The sequence below is a fragment of the Rana temporaria genome, chromosome 5 (genome assembly GCF_905171775.1).
Source record: "Rana temporaria chromosome 5, aRanTem1.1, whole genome shotgun sequence".
Lineage (NCBI taxonomy): Eukaryota > Metazoa > Chordata > Amphibia > Anura > Ranidae > Rana > Rana temporaria.
The window spans coordinates 417,199,892-417,213,731 of record NC_053493.1 but is presented as its reverse complement, the minus strand read 5'-3'; the positions used below and the strand labels follow the sequence as shown (position 1 = coordinate 417,213,731).

The following is a 13,840-nucleotide window of genomic DNA, read 5'->3' as shown; positions in this document are numbered from 1 at the left end:
ATCCCATTTCTTGTATAGGAGTCACAGGGACAAGAATGAAGGAAAATCTCACCAATGGGGGGGGGGTTTCACAAAAAAGGTCGTGTTCGCTCTTCCGACGGCGACTTCCTGTCCTGGTGACAACCACTCACCTCATTTCTTGTGTCACAGGGACAGGAAGTGAGGTGAAGGGCCACACAATCAACTGAAGAAGTGTTAGCTCTTTGGACAATGTGACTTTCTGTCCCGGTGACAACCGCTCACCCTATTTCTTCTATAGGTGTCACAGTGACAAGAAACAAACCCAAATCTCCCCAATGGGGTCACACAATGAAGTGTTACTCCTCTGACAACGTGACTTCCTGTCCCGGTGACAACATTCGCCCCTATTCTTGTGTTGGGGGGGGGGGGGGGGTCACAGGGACAAGAATGAAGGAAAATCTCCTCAATGGGGGTCACACAATCAACTGAGGATGTGCTAGCTCTTTTGACAACGTCACTTCCTGTCCCTGTGACAACATTCACCCCATTTCTTGTATGGGGGGGGGGGGGTCACAAGAACAAGAACGAACTGAGGAAATATTTCTGTTTTTCATGCATTAGGGGGTCACACAATCAAATGAAGGAGTGTTTGCTTATCAGGACTTACTGTTCTGGTGACAACCGCTCACCCCCATTTCTTGTTTGGGGGGTCACAGGGACAAGGAACAAAGAAAACTGTCCCCAATGGGGTGACACAATGAACTAAGGAAGTGTTTGTTGCTCTGACAATGCAACTTCCTGTCCTGGTGACAACATTCATCCCATTTCTTGTATTGGGGACACAGGGACTACAAAAAGAGGAAAACCCCTGCAATGGGTGTCACACGGTCAACTGAAGAAGTGTTGGCTCCTCAGACAACGTGACTTCCTGTCCCGATGACAACATTCTTCTTGTATTGGGGTCACAGAGACAAGAATGAAGGGGGGGGGGTCACATAATCAACTGAGGAAATATTTCTGTTTTTCATGTATAAGGGGGTCACACAAACAAATTCTGGTATTGGGGTCACAGGGACAAGAAACAAAAGGAAAATCATCCCAATGGGGTCACTCCTCTGACAATGCGACTTCCTGTCCTGGTGACAACATTTACCCCATTTCTTGTATTGGGGTCACAGGGACAGGAATTAAGGAAAATCTCCCCGATGTGGTCACACAATCAACTCAGGAAGTGTTTGCTCCTCTGACAGCGTGACTTCCTGTCCTGGTGACAACATTCATCCCATTTCTTGTATGGGGGTCACAGTGACAAGAATGAGGAAGTGTTCGCTCCTCGGACAATGTGACTTCCTATCCCGGGGATAACCACTCACCCCATTTCTTGTATTGGGGTCACAGGAACAAGAATGAAGGAAAATCATCCCAATGGGGTCAGACAATGAACCAAGGAAGTGTTAGCTCCTCTGACAATGTGACTTCCTGTCCTGGTGACAACATTCACCCCATTTCTTGTATTGGGGTCACAGGGATATGAATCAAAAGGAAATTCGTCCCAATGGGGGTTACATGATCAACTGAGGAAGTGTTCGCTCCTCCGACAGCGTGACTTCCTGTCCTGGTGACAACATTCATCCCATTTCTTGTATTGGGGTCACAGGGACAGGAATGAAGGAAAATCTCCCAGATATGGTCACACAATCAACTTAGGAAGTGTTCGCTCCTCGGACAGCGTGACTTCCTGTCCTGGTGACAACATTTATCCCATTTCTTGTATGGGGGTCACAGTGACAAGATTGAAGGAAAATCTCCCCAATGGAGTCACACAATGAACTAAGGAAGTGTTCGCTCCTCTGACAATGTGACTTCCTGTCCTGGTGACAACATTCACCCTATTTCTTGTATTGGGGTCACAGGGATAAGAATCAAAAGGAAATTCGTCCCAATGGGGGTTACACAATCAACTGAGGAAGTGTTCGCTCCTCTGACAATCACTCACCCCCTTTCTTGTATGGGGGTCACAGAGACAACAATGAAGGAAAATTTCCCCAATGGAGTCACACAATCAACTGAGGAAGTGTTCGCTCCTCTGTCCTGGTGACAACATTCATCCCATTTCTTGTATTGGGGTCACAGGGACAAGAAATGGAAGGAAATGCGTCCCAATGGGGGGTCACATAATCAACTGAGGAAGTGTTTTCTCCTCAGAAAATGTGGCTTTGTATGCCGGTGACAACCACTCACACCATTTCTTGTATGGGGGTCACAGAGACAACAATGAAGGAAAATCTCCCCAATGGAGTCACACAATCAACTGGTCAAAAACTGGCTCTGGCAGCGAAACCGTTAAAACGAATCGCACGCTTCATAATTAAAAAAAAAAGTCAGTTAGACAAGTCAGTTAGACAATTTTATGCGATGCGTTAGAGAGCGCTGGCGGGCGATGCACAGCACACCGACGTGACCTCATAGGACGGAAGACGCATCGATTTGTTCTTGAATCGGCCGGCAACGCTGTTGGTGGGAATGAGCCCCTAAGGTAAGATGACCCGTCTGCAGATAATATTCCTGATTTTAATGCCTTAGGGGGGTCACACATTCAACAAATCACCCCATTTCTTGTATGGGGGTCACACAATCAACAAATCGCCCCATTTCTTGTATGGGGGTCACACAATCAACAAATCACCCCATTTCTTGTATGGGGGTCACAGGGACCAGAATGAAGGGGGGTCACACATCAACAGAAGAAGTGTTAGCTCCTCTGACAACACTGACTGTGACTTCCTGTCCTGGTGACAACCACCCTATTCCTTGGTAGCCACTGGGACAGGAAGTGAGATACAATTTCTCCAATAGGAGTCACTGACCCCACAATTAGAATAAGTTAGGTTTGTATGTGGGGGGGACCCCAGTTCTGTCCCCCTCGGTGTGTGGCCCCTCAGAGTCACACTCCCACGTCTGTGCCCGGCTCCCCTCATACACTCTCAACACTCACTCTCCCCCATGCACGGCCTTCTCTGTCTCCATAGGAGGTGCCGTTCCGCCCCGGAAGACTCTTCCTCGTCTCTCTTCCGCCCCGGACTCAGCTGCTGGTGAGTTTCTTGTCTCCCTTCTATTGTCTCCGTCCGGTCTTCCGGCAGCCCTCCGCTTTGTTTCAGCCGCCTACACGGGGTTCCGGCCTGCGCGTCACCGGCCTCTCCTCACCGTAGTGCCGCCGCTCTAACGCGGCCCTCCCCCATGCCTTCAGGAAAGTCCCCGGTCTTTTGTCACTGCGGTAGGCCGCGCTCCGCCCTCAGCAGCTGGTGGTGCCGTCTCTGGACAGAGAGCTGTTCACACCACATTGCACTGCATGTAAACGGCCATTGTCTGGGGATAAAAAGCCACAAATAATGTAATTATATGGATGTGTTTTATGTACTATCAGCCCCATCCATTAAAACCGTGCAGACATGATCCAGAACACCTCACAGAGTCACAGCCCTATGTAACCTAGGGTTACCACCTTTGCTTCAAGACCATTTTTTTTTTTTTTTTTTAGTATACATAACAAATGGAGTGTCCCCATCAGAGTGCCCCCCACAAATCAGGTGTCCTCATCAGAGTGCCCCCCCTAAACCAGGTGTCCTCATCAGAGTGCCCCCCCCAACCAGGTGTCCTCATCAGAGTGCCCCCCCCCTAAACCAGGTGTCCTCATCAGAGTGCCCCCCCCCCCTAAACCAGGTGTCCTCATCAGAGTGCCCCCCCTAAACCAGGTGTCCTCATCAGAGTGCCCCCCCCTAAACCAGGTGTCCTCAACAGAGTGCCCCCCCTAAACCAGGTGTCCTCATTAGAGTGCCCCCCCCCCTAAACCAAGTGTCCTCAGAGTGCCCCCCCTAAACCAGGTTTCCTCAGAGTGCCCCCACCCTAAACCAGGTGTCCTCATCAGAGTGCCCCCCCCTAAATCAGGTGTCCTCAACAGAGTGCCCCCCCTAAACCAGGTGTCCTCATTAGAGTGCCCCCCCCCCCTAAACCAAGTGTCCTCAGAGTGCCCCCCCTAAACCAGGTTTCCTCAGAGTGCCCCCACCCTAAACCAGGTGTCCTCATCAGAGTGCCCCCCCCTAAATCAGGTGTCCTGATCAGAGTGCCCCCCCTTAAATCAGGTGTTCTGATCAGAGTGCCCCCCTATATCAGGTGTCCGCACCAGAGTGCCCCCTATATCAGGTGTCCGCACCAGAGTGCCCCCTATATCAGGTGTCCGCACCAGAGTGCCCCCTATATCAGGTGTCTGCACCAGAGTGCCCCCTATATCAGGTGTCCGCACCAGAGTGCCCCCTATATCAGGTGTCCGCACCAGAGTGCCCCCTATATCAGGTGTCCTGACCAGAGTGCCCCCTATATCAGGTGTCCTGACCAGAGTGCCCCCTATATCAGGTGTCCTGACCAGAGTGCCCCCTATATCAGGTGTCCTCACCAGAGTGCCCCCTAAATCAGGTGTCCCCATCAGATTGCCCCCTAAATCAGGTGTCCCCATCAGAGTGCCCCCTTAAATCAGGTGTCCTCCCCCCTTCCCTCTTGTGCTCACAGATCATTAACCCTTCCCGTTATATCAGCTAACCCATCTTAGTGACTAACCATTGGTCTCTAAAGGGGGTCGCTAATATAAGGGGACTCTAACTTAATGGGGGGGGGGGGGTTCTAATTTAAAAGGACTCTTATTTAATGGACGTCTGCAAGGGGGGGGCGGTGGTGATATAAGGGGACTCTGATGTACTGGGGGTCTCTAATGAGGGGGTGCCGAGTGCTGATTTAATGGTTGGTCAGCAACCACTATATCAGCAGTCAGCATCCTCCATTAGAGACCCCTATTGGCTCACAGTCCCTTATATCAGTGCCCCCATCTTCCTTAGAGCCTCCATTAGAGGGAGACCCCCCCCCCCCCTCTCGCCACCTGAGGCTTCTATCATTTTGCACCTTTCCAGCGGGAGGGACAGGACACTGGAGCCGCTGTAAGCAAGCGAGTGTATGAGAGGGAGCCGGAGTTACAGGGGGGGGCGGAGCTGGGTGGTGGAGCGGCTGCGGCCCTACAGCTAGGAAGATCCCATGTGTGCACAGCAGCAAAAGCGTCGTTGGTTGCTAGGATACCAGAGATCCTCGCAACCAAAGACCGCAAAGCGATCACTCCCCTCAAAATAACTCAACACACAGCCATTAATGTCTAAACCGCTGGCAACAAAAGTGAGTACACCCCTAAGTGAAAATGTCCAAATTGGGCCCAAAGTGTCAATATTTTGTGTGGCCGCCATTATTTTCCAGCACTGCCTTAACCCTCTTGGGCATGGAGGTCACCAGAGCTTCAAAGGTTGCCACTGGAGTCCTCTTCCCCTCCTCTATGATGACATCACAGAGCTGGTGGATGTTAGAGACCTTGCGCTCCTCCACCTTCCGTTTGAGGAGCCCCACAGATGATCAATAGGGTTTAGGTCTGGAGACATGCTTGGCCAGTCTATCACCTTTACCCTCAGCTTCTTTAGGAAGGCAGTGGTGGCCTTGGAGGTGTGTTTGGGGTCGTTATCATGTTGGAATACTACCCTGCGGTCCAGTCTCTGAATAGAGGGAATCATGCTCTGCTTCATTATGTCACAGTACATGTTGGCATTCATGGTTCCCTCAATGATCTGTAGCCCCCCAGTGCCGGCAGCACTCATGCAGCCCCAGACCATGACCCTCCCCCCACCATGCCTGACTGTAGAGAAGACACACTTGTCTTTGTCCTCCTCACCTGGTTGCCGCCACACACGCCTGACACCATCTGACACCAAATACCTTTATCTTGGTCTCATCAGACCACAGGACAGGTTCCAGTAATCCATGTCCTTAGTCTGCTTGTCTTCAGCAAACTGTTTGCAGCTCTTTCTTGTGCATCGTCTTTAGAAGAGGCTTCCTTCTGGGATGACAGCCATGCAGACCAATTTGATGCAGTGTGCGGTGTATGGTCTGAGCACTGACAGGCTGACCCCCCCACCCCTTCAACCTCTGCAGCAATGCTAGCAGCACTCATACGTCTATTTCCCAAAGACAACCTCTGGCTATGACGCTGAGCACGTGACCTCAACTTCTTTGGTGGACCATGGCGAGGCCTGTTCTGAGGGGAACCCGTCCTGTTATACCGCTGGGTGGTCTTGGCCACCGTGCTGCAGCTCAGTTTCAGGGTCTTGGCAATCTTCTTATAGCCTAGAGACCATCTTTATGTAGAACAACAATTCTTTATATCAGAGAGTTCTTTGCCATGAGGTGCCATGTTGAACTTCCAGTGACCAGTATGAGAGAGTGAGAGCGATAACACCAAATTTAACACACCTGCTCCCCATTCACACCTGAGACCTTGTAACACTAACGAGTCACATGACACCGGGGAGGGAAAATGGATAATTGGGCCCAATTTAGACATTTTCACTTAGGGGGTGTCCTCACTTTTGTGGCCAGCGGTTTAGACATTAACCACTTAAGGACCGGACCATTATGCAGATAAAGGACCTGGCCAGTTTTTGCGATTCGGCACTGCATTGCTTTAACTGACAATTGCGCGGTCGTGCGACGTGACTCCCAAACAAAATTGGCGTCCTTTTTTTCCCACAAACAGTGCTTTCTTTTGGTGGTATTTGATCACCTCTGCGGTTTTTATTTTTTGCGCTGTAAACAAAAATAGAGCGACAATTTTGAAAACAAAACACCAATATTTTTGTGTGTTTTTGTAAACACACCTTCCCCATTCTTAGGCTCCATTCACACCTAGGCGTTTTGACGCCCGACGCTATTGCAGCCTGAAATACGCTGGCGGGGTGATTTAACATTGTCGGCTATGGAGATGGTTCACATCTCCACGCCGAAGCGCCGTACGCCTGAAGCTCAAAACAAGTCCCTGACCCTTTTTTTCAGGCGGCTTCGGCGTTCGGCCATAGCCGACAATGTGTAAATCACCCCTCCAGCGAAAACCGCGGAAAAAAACGCTGCGTTTTGTCGCGGCAAATCGCGTGACAAAACGCAGCAATTTGTCGCGGCAAATCGCGGTACAATATGCCGCGTTCAGGTGTGAATGCAGCCTTACAGTGGCAGCTTCATTGATCGCGTGTTCCCTAACCACTTGCCGACCGCCGCATGTATATGTACGTCCACAGAATGGCACGTACAGGCATATGAGCGTACAGGTACGTCCCCGCCTTTCAGCGGGTCGGGGGTCCGATCGGGACCACCCCCCACTACATGCGGGGGGCGATCCGGGACGACGGCGCGGCTATTCGTTTCTAGCCGCCCCGTCGCGATCGCTCCCCGGAGCTGAAGAACGGGGAGAGCCGTATGTAAACACGACTTCCCCGTGCTTCACTGTGGCGGCTGCATCGATCGAGTGATCCCTTTTATAGGGAGACTCGATCGATGACGTCAGACCTACAGCCACACCCCCCTACAGTTGTAAACACACACTAGGTGAACCCTAACTCCTACAGCGCCCCCTGTGGTTAACTCCCAAACTGCAACTGTCATTTTCACAATAAACAATGCAATTTAAATGCATTTTTTGCTGTGAAAATGACAATGGTCCCAAAAATGTGTCAAAAGTGTCCGATGTGTCCGCCATAATGTCGCAGTCACGAAAAAAATCGCTGATCACCGCCATTAGTAGTAAAAAAAAAAAAATAATAATAAAACTATCCCCTATTTTGTAAACGCTATAAATTTTGCGCAAACCAATGAATAAACGCTTATTGCGATTTTTTTTTTACCAAAAATAGGTAGAAGAATACGTATCGGCCTAAACTGAGGAAAAAATAATGTTTTATATGTTTTTGGGGGATATTTATTATAGCAAAAAGGAAAAAATATTGAATTTTTTTCAAAATTGTCGCTCTATTTTTGTTTACAGTGCAAAAAATAAAAACCGCAGAGGTGATCAAATACCACCAAAAGAAAGCTCTATTTGTGGGGGAAAAAGGACGTCAATTTTGTTTGGGAGCCACGTCGCACGTCTGCGCAATTGACAGTTAAAGCGACGCAGTGCCGAATCGCATAAAAACTGGCCAGGTCCTTTACCTGCATAAAGGTCCGGGTCTTAAGTGGTTAATGGCTGTGTGTTGAGTTATTTTGAGGGGACGGCACATTTACACTGTTATACAAGCTGTACACTCACTACACAACATTGTAACAAAGTGTCATTTCTTCAGTGTTGTCACATGAAAAGATAGAAGAAAAATATTTACAAAAACGGTGAGGGGTGTACTTACTTTTGTGAGACACTGTGTATCAGTCAGCACTGCTGGGTTATAATTCTGTTGTATTTTTTTCTCCTAGGTGATGAAGCGTCCTCCATGCTCAACTCCGCATTTTATTTTACCCACCCCTGAGCTCCGGACTCCCCACCTTCCTTCCTCAGAGGTGGTATAACCCATCATGGCGGACATGTTTTTAAACTTGGAGATGGCGGACGGATCTTCTTCTGGCGCACACGCCGAACCCGGGAACAGCAAGCACCAGCGTTTTCTCAAAAGGAGAAAGTTTTTAGAACTAAGAGGGTTGCTGAAGCAGAAGCAGTTGCCCCAAAAGACCCCCAACAAGAAAAAGGAGCAGCCGACGGATTCCTGGGCCCACAGCAAACACAACGGACAGCACCGGACTGACAGATCGCACAGCAACTTCTTCTGTCCCAACCAGCAGCAGCTGCCCCCCTCCTCCGGGAGGGTCACCACGGGCGCCCCCCCGTGCCAGTCCGGCACTGTGACCGTCAGCATCGGCTCCGGAGCTAATCATTCCCGCTCTGCAACGTTTATGCCATCCAGGGGCCACTGTTCTTCCAAGCGGGGGGAGAGCGGTCACCCGCCGCCGCCGCCTAGACCTTCTCTTCACCAGCAGAAGTTGAACCCGCTGAGCGAGTATGAGAGCGGACTCCCCTCGGACTCTTCCACCCCCAGCTACAAAATAGTGGCCATAGACTGCGAGATGGTGGGCACGGGGCTGAAAGGGAGCATCAGTGCCTTGGCCCGGTGCAGCATCGTCGGTTATAACGGGGACGTGGTGTACGATCGGTACATCCAACCAGCCAATCCCGTCACAGATTACAGGACGAAATGGAGCGGGATAAGGAGGGAACACTTATTCAACGCCATCCCGTTCTCTGTCGCCCAAAAAGAGGTGAGAAGCCGCCGGTTACTGAGAGTCAGCCAGGGATTCAGGTTAAAAAAAAAGTTACCTGCGCTTAGACCCCTTTCACACTGAGGCGCTTTGCAGGCGCTATAACGCTAAAAATAGCGCCTACAAAATGCCCTGAAAGAGCGGCTCCTTTCACCCCGAGGGCTTTCACACTGGAGTAGTGCGCTGGCAGGACGGTAAAAAAAAGTCCTGCTAGCCCAGGGTTTGACAAATTTGCTTGGAATCTAGGAGCCAGCTAAAAAAGTTAGGAGCCAGAAAACGCACCCCGTCCTGCCAAGCTTGCGCGCAGAAGTGAACACATACGTGAGCAGTGCCCGCATATGTAAACGGTATTCAAACCACACATGTGAGGTATCACCGCGATTGGTAGAGTGAGAGCAATAATTCTAGCCCTAGACCTCCTCTGTAACTCAAAACATGCAACCTGTAGAATTTTTTAGGCGTCGCCTATGGAAATTTTAAAGGGTAAAAGTTTGTCGGCATTCCAGGAGCGGACGCAATTTTGAAGCGTGACATGTTGGGTATCAATTTACTCGGCGTAACATTATCTTTCACAATATAAACAAAAAATTGGTATAACTTTACTGTTGTCTTATTTTTTTATTAAAAAAAGTGTATTTTTTCCCAAAAAAAGTGCGCTTGTAAGACCGCTGCGCAAATACGGTGTGACAGAAAGTATTGCAACGATCGTCATTTTATTCTCTAGGGTGTTAGGATAGAAAATATATATAATGTTTGGGGGTTCTAATTAGAGGGAAGGAGATGGCAGTGAAAACAGTAAAAACACACACATTAGAACTGCTGTTTTACTTGTAATGCCAACGGCCACCACCAGATGGCGCCAGGTCACAGAAGGCAGCTTGGGCCTTCACAAGGCTGCAAAGCCGCGGCCTCAATTACCGGCCGGCGCGGACCTGCCGCAATCGCGTGGAGGTAGGGGCGCACGGAGACACAGGATCCGTGCCCCCCCACCTCCCCCGCCGCGTGATCGCGACGAGCCCGCAACAGCCGGTAAAAAAAAGCAGCGGCCTCAATTACCGGCGGGCGCCAGGTCACAATTTCTTGTCGCAATTGCGACCTGGCGGCCAGGTTTTGTCGGGGCCTGTGCTAGCCGCATCTTTGAGGCGCTGTAGGACTGGTGAATACACCGCTCCTAAAGTGCCCCTGCCCATTGAAGTCCATGGGCCGGACACCGCCAGTAAAGAGCTGCTGCAGCGGCGCTTTGCGGGCGGTTTTAACCCTTTCTCAGCCACTAGCGTGGGGTTAAAAGCACACCGCTTAGTGCAGTCCTCCTTCACTTACCTCATCCTTCCATTTTGCTTTTAAATGTCCTTATTTCTTCTGAGAAATCCTCACTTCCTGTTCTTCTGTCTGTAACTCCACACAGTAATGCGAGGCTTTCTCCCTGGTGTGGAGAAAGCCTATTGAGGGGGGGAGGGGGCGAGCAGGAGAGTCAGGACACTCTCTACTTTGCAGATAGAGAAAGGAGCTGTGTGTTAGTGGGCGTCCTGACCCTCCTGCTCGCCCCCTCAAGAGGCTTTCTCCACACCAGGAAGAAAGCTTCCCATTACGGTGTGGAGTTACAGACGGAAGAACAGGAAGTGAGGATTTCTCAGAAGAAATAAGGACATTTAAAAGCAAAAATGGAAGGATGAGGTAAGTGAAAAAAATGTTTTCCTTTAAAACGGAGTTCCAACCAAAAATGGAACTTCCACTTTTTGAATCCCCCCCCCCCCCCCCGGTGTCACATTTGGCACCTTTCAGGGGGAGGGGGGAGCAGATACCCGTGTAATACAGGTATTTGCTCCCACTTACAGGCATTGGTTGCTTCGGCGATCGAGTTGACCTACGCCACTTCCGCCGCCTACTCTTTCCTCCCCCGCTGTCTTCTGGGAGACACACAGGTCCCACAAGACAGCAGGGACCAGCGAGGATACGCAGTGCAACTCACGCATGCGCAGTAGAGAACCAGGAAGTGAAGCCGTAAGGCCGGATCTCTCATATTTATTTGCATGCAAGATGATGTCATAATTCTTTTGTGTTCTTCTGCAGATCTTAAAGATCCTTCATGGGAAGATAGTGATCGGTCACGCCATCCACAATGACTACAAGGCCTTAGAATACTTCCATCCCAAGGAGATGACCCGAGACACCTCGAAGATTCCATTGCTGAACCGCAAGGCGGGTTTCCCGGAGAAGGAGATGGCGTCACTAAAACGTCTGGCCAAAGTGCTTCTCCGCAGGGACATCCAGGTAATATATTTAGGCGCCTTATCTTGTCTGCTGTGCGATGATTTTGGGAGCATTGAAGGGGTTGTAAGGGTTACATTTTTATTTATTTTTTTTCACTTAAGACCCGGACCATTATGCAGGTTAAGGACCTTGCCCCTTTTTGAGATGCGGCACGGCGTCGCTTTAACTGACAATTGCGCGGTCGTGCGACGTGGCTCCCAAACAAAATTGGCGTCCTTTTTTCCCCACAAATAGAGCTTTCTTTTGGTGGTATTTGATCACCTCTGCGGTTTTTACTTTTTGCGCTATAAACAAAAATAGAGCGACAATTTTGAAAAAAAATATCTATATTTTTTTACTTTTTGCTGTAATAAATATCCCCAAAAAAGATATAAAAAAACGTTTTTTTTCCTCAGTTTAGGCCGATACGTATTCTTTTACCTATATTTGGTAAAAAAAAATCCCAATAAGCGTTTATCGGTTGGTTTGCGCACAATTCATAGCGTTTACAAAATAGGGGATAGTTTTATGGCACTTTTATTAATAATTTTTTTTTTTTTTTTACTACTAATGGCGTCGATCAGCGATTTTTTTCGTGACTGCGACATTATGGCGGACACATCGGACAATTTTGACACATTTTTGGGACCATTGTAATTTTCACAGCAAAAAGTGCTATAAAAATGCACTGCTTACTGTGAAAATTACAATTGCAGTTTGGGAGTTAACCACTAGGGGGCGCTGTAGGGGTTAAGTGTGACCTCATATGTGTTTCTAACTGTAGGGGGCGGGGCTGGACGTGTGACGTCATTGATCGTCTTTCCCTATATCGGGGAGCAGATGATCACTGACACTGCCACAATGAAGAACGGGGAAGGTGTGTTTACACTCACCTCTCCCCGTTCTTCAGCTCCCGTGACCGATCGCTGCAATCGGGTCCCGCGGTCACGGAGCTTCGGACCGGGTCACGAGCGCATCGCTGGCGGCGCGCTCACGAATTCCGGCTTGGCTTAAAGAGACACGTACAGGTACGTGATTGTGCCCAGCCGTGCCACTCTGCCGACGTATATCGGCGTGAAGGGGTCCTTAAAGTGGTAGTAAACTCTTTACTACCACTTTTACCTACAGGTAAGCCTATAATAAGGCCTATAATAAGGCTTACCTGTAGGTATAAAGAATATCTCCTAAACCTGTACGGTTTAGGAGATATTCCCCTCGCAATGCGCCGCTAATTGCAGCGGCCCATGCGCAGCGGGGATTCTCGGCTAAAGGCCCGGCAGCCGCCGGAATGAAGTCTCCCGGGAGTGACGACATCGCCGCTCCAGCCAATCACAGCGCTGGAGCGGCGATACCCGGAAGACACGCCGAAGCAAGATGACATCTCGCTCGGCGTGGACCAGGTAAGTTCTCTACACCTCGTTCCAAGATAAGTATTTCATAATGAGCTAGTATGCGGTGTCATAGGAGCCATTTGCTCCTGCTGCTGTCAGTCACAGCCAGGGAGCCAATCAGAAGACTGGGGAGGGGACGATCCGCTGCTCCATGTGTGAATGGACACAGAGCCGCGGCTCGGGAGCACACCTGCTTGGTTGCCCCAAGAGCAGGCTGCTTGCTGTGGGGGGGGGCAGCCAGCAGGAGGGAGGGGCCAAGAGCGCTGGTATGGTACCCGAAAAGAGGAGGATCCAGGCTATTCTGCGCAAAACAATTACACAGAGCAGGTAAGAATAACGTGATTGTCATTTACTATCTATCTATATCTATATATCCTCAGCCGTCACTGAGCCTCGTGGCTGAGGATATAGACAAACAGAGGGACCATGTGCCAACATTGCTTTGGGGGGGGGGGGGTCAACTCTCTACAAAAGCAGCAAATTTGGCCTGGCACAGGAAATGATGTCATAATGAGAGAAATGGCGGGATCAACAGGTAATCATTCCCTTCCTTCCTTCCTTTGTAGGTGGGCAGAGGCGGCCACTCTTCCGTGGAGGACGCCAAGACAACGATGGAATTATATCGCATTGTGGAGGCCGAGTACGAGACAGAGCTGGCATCCACGGGGGCAGATTGATAAACTTTGGGGGGGGGGAGGGGTTTCAGATTTATATATGGGAACATATCAACTGTTACTTTCTACTGCTTCATTAATTAAAAAATGGAACCCCGGACTGAACGCCTGATTTTTACTTTCAGCTACAAAATCCACTTTTTTGTTCTTAGGTTAAAAAGAAAATTTGTGGTTGGCGGCGTCCGTCTTCCTGTAAGTTGGCAGGTGGGTGTGGATGGTGACGGCACCTGTCCGAGGTCCTCCAGGAACCCCATCCTCCAACCCAACTCCATCCTCATCTGTCCTTATAGGTTGGGTTCACACTGATGCTGCGCAGGACAGCGCATGTCATTCGCACAGGAAACGCAGCGCATAATTGTGTGAGTTACATACGTTGTCTCGGGTGCAATTTGGCCCATGGATTTG

General features: G+C 49.9%; 2 protein-coding genes across 2 annotated transcripts in view; one reads left to right on the top strand and one right to left on the bottom strand.

The window, feature by feature from the left end:
* METTL25B (methyltransferase like 25B) overlaps positions 1–3,041 on the bottom strand; it is a 42,624-nt gene extending 39,583 nt beyond the window's left edge. Inside the window, exon 1 of the mRNA XM_040355194.1 lies at positions 2,957–3,041. The gene's annotated coding sequence lies outside the window, so the exon portion shown is untranslated. The remainder of the gene's footprint in view (positions 1–2,956) is intronic.
* Positions 2,969–13,540, top strand: ISG20L2 (interferon stimulated exonuclease gene 20 like 2). Its single transcript, XM_040355196.1, has 4 exons — positions 2,969–3,053; positions 8,284–9,120; positions 11,191–11,391; positions 13,328–13,540. The coding sequence occupies exons 2-4, from the start codon at positions 8,383–8,385 to the stop codon at positions 13,436–13,438; spliced, it is 1,050 nt and encodes a 349-aa protein (XP_040211130.1). The 5' UTR covers positions 2,969–3,053; positions 8,284–8,382; the 3' UTR covers positions 13,439–13,540.
* The last annotated feature ends 300 nt before the right edge of the window (positions 13,541–13,840 follow it).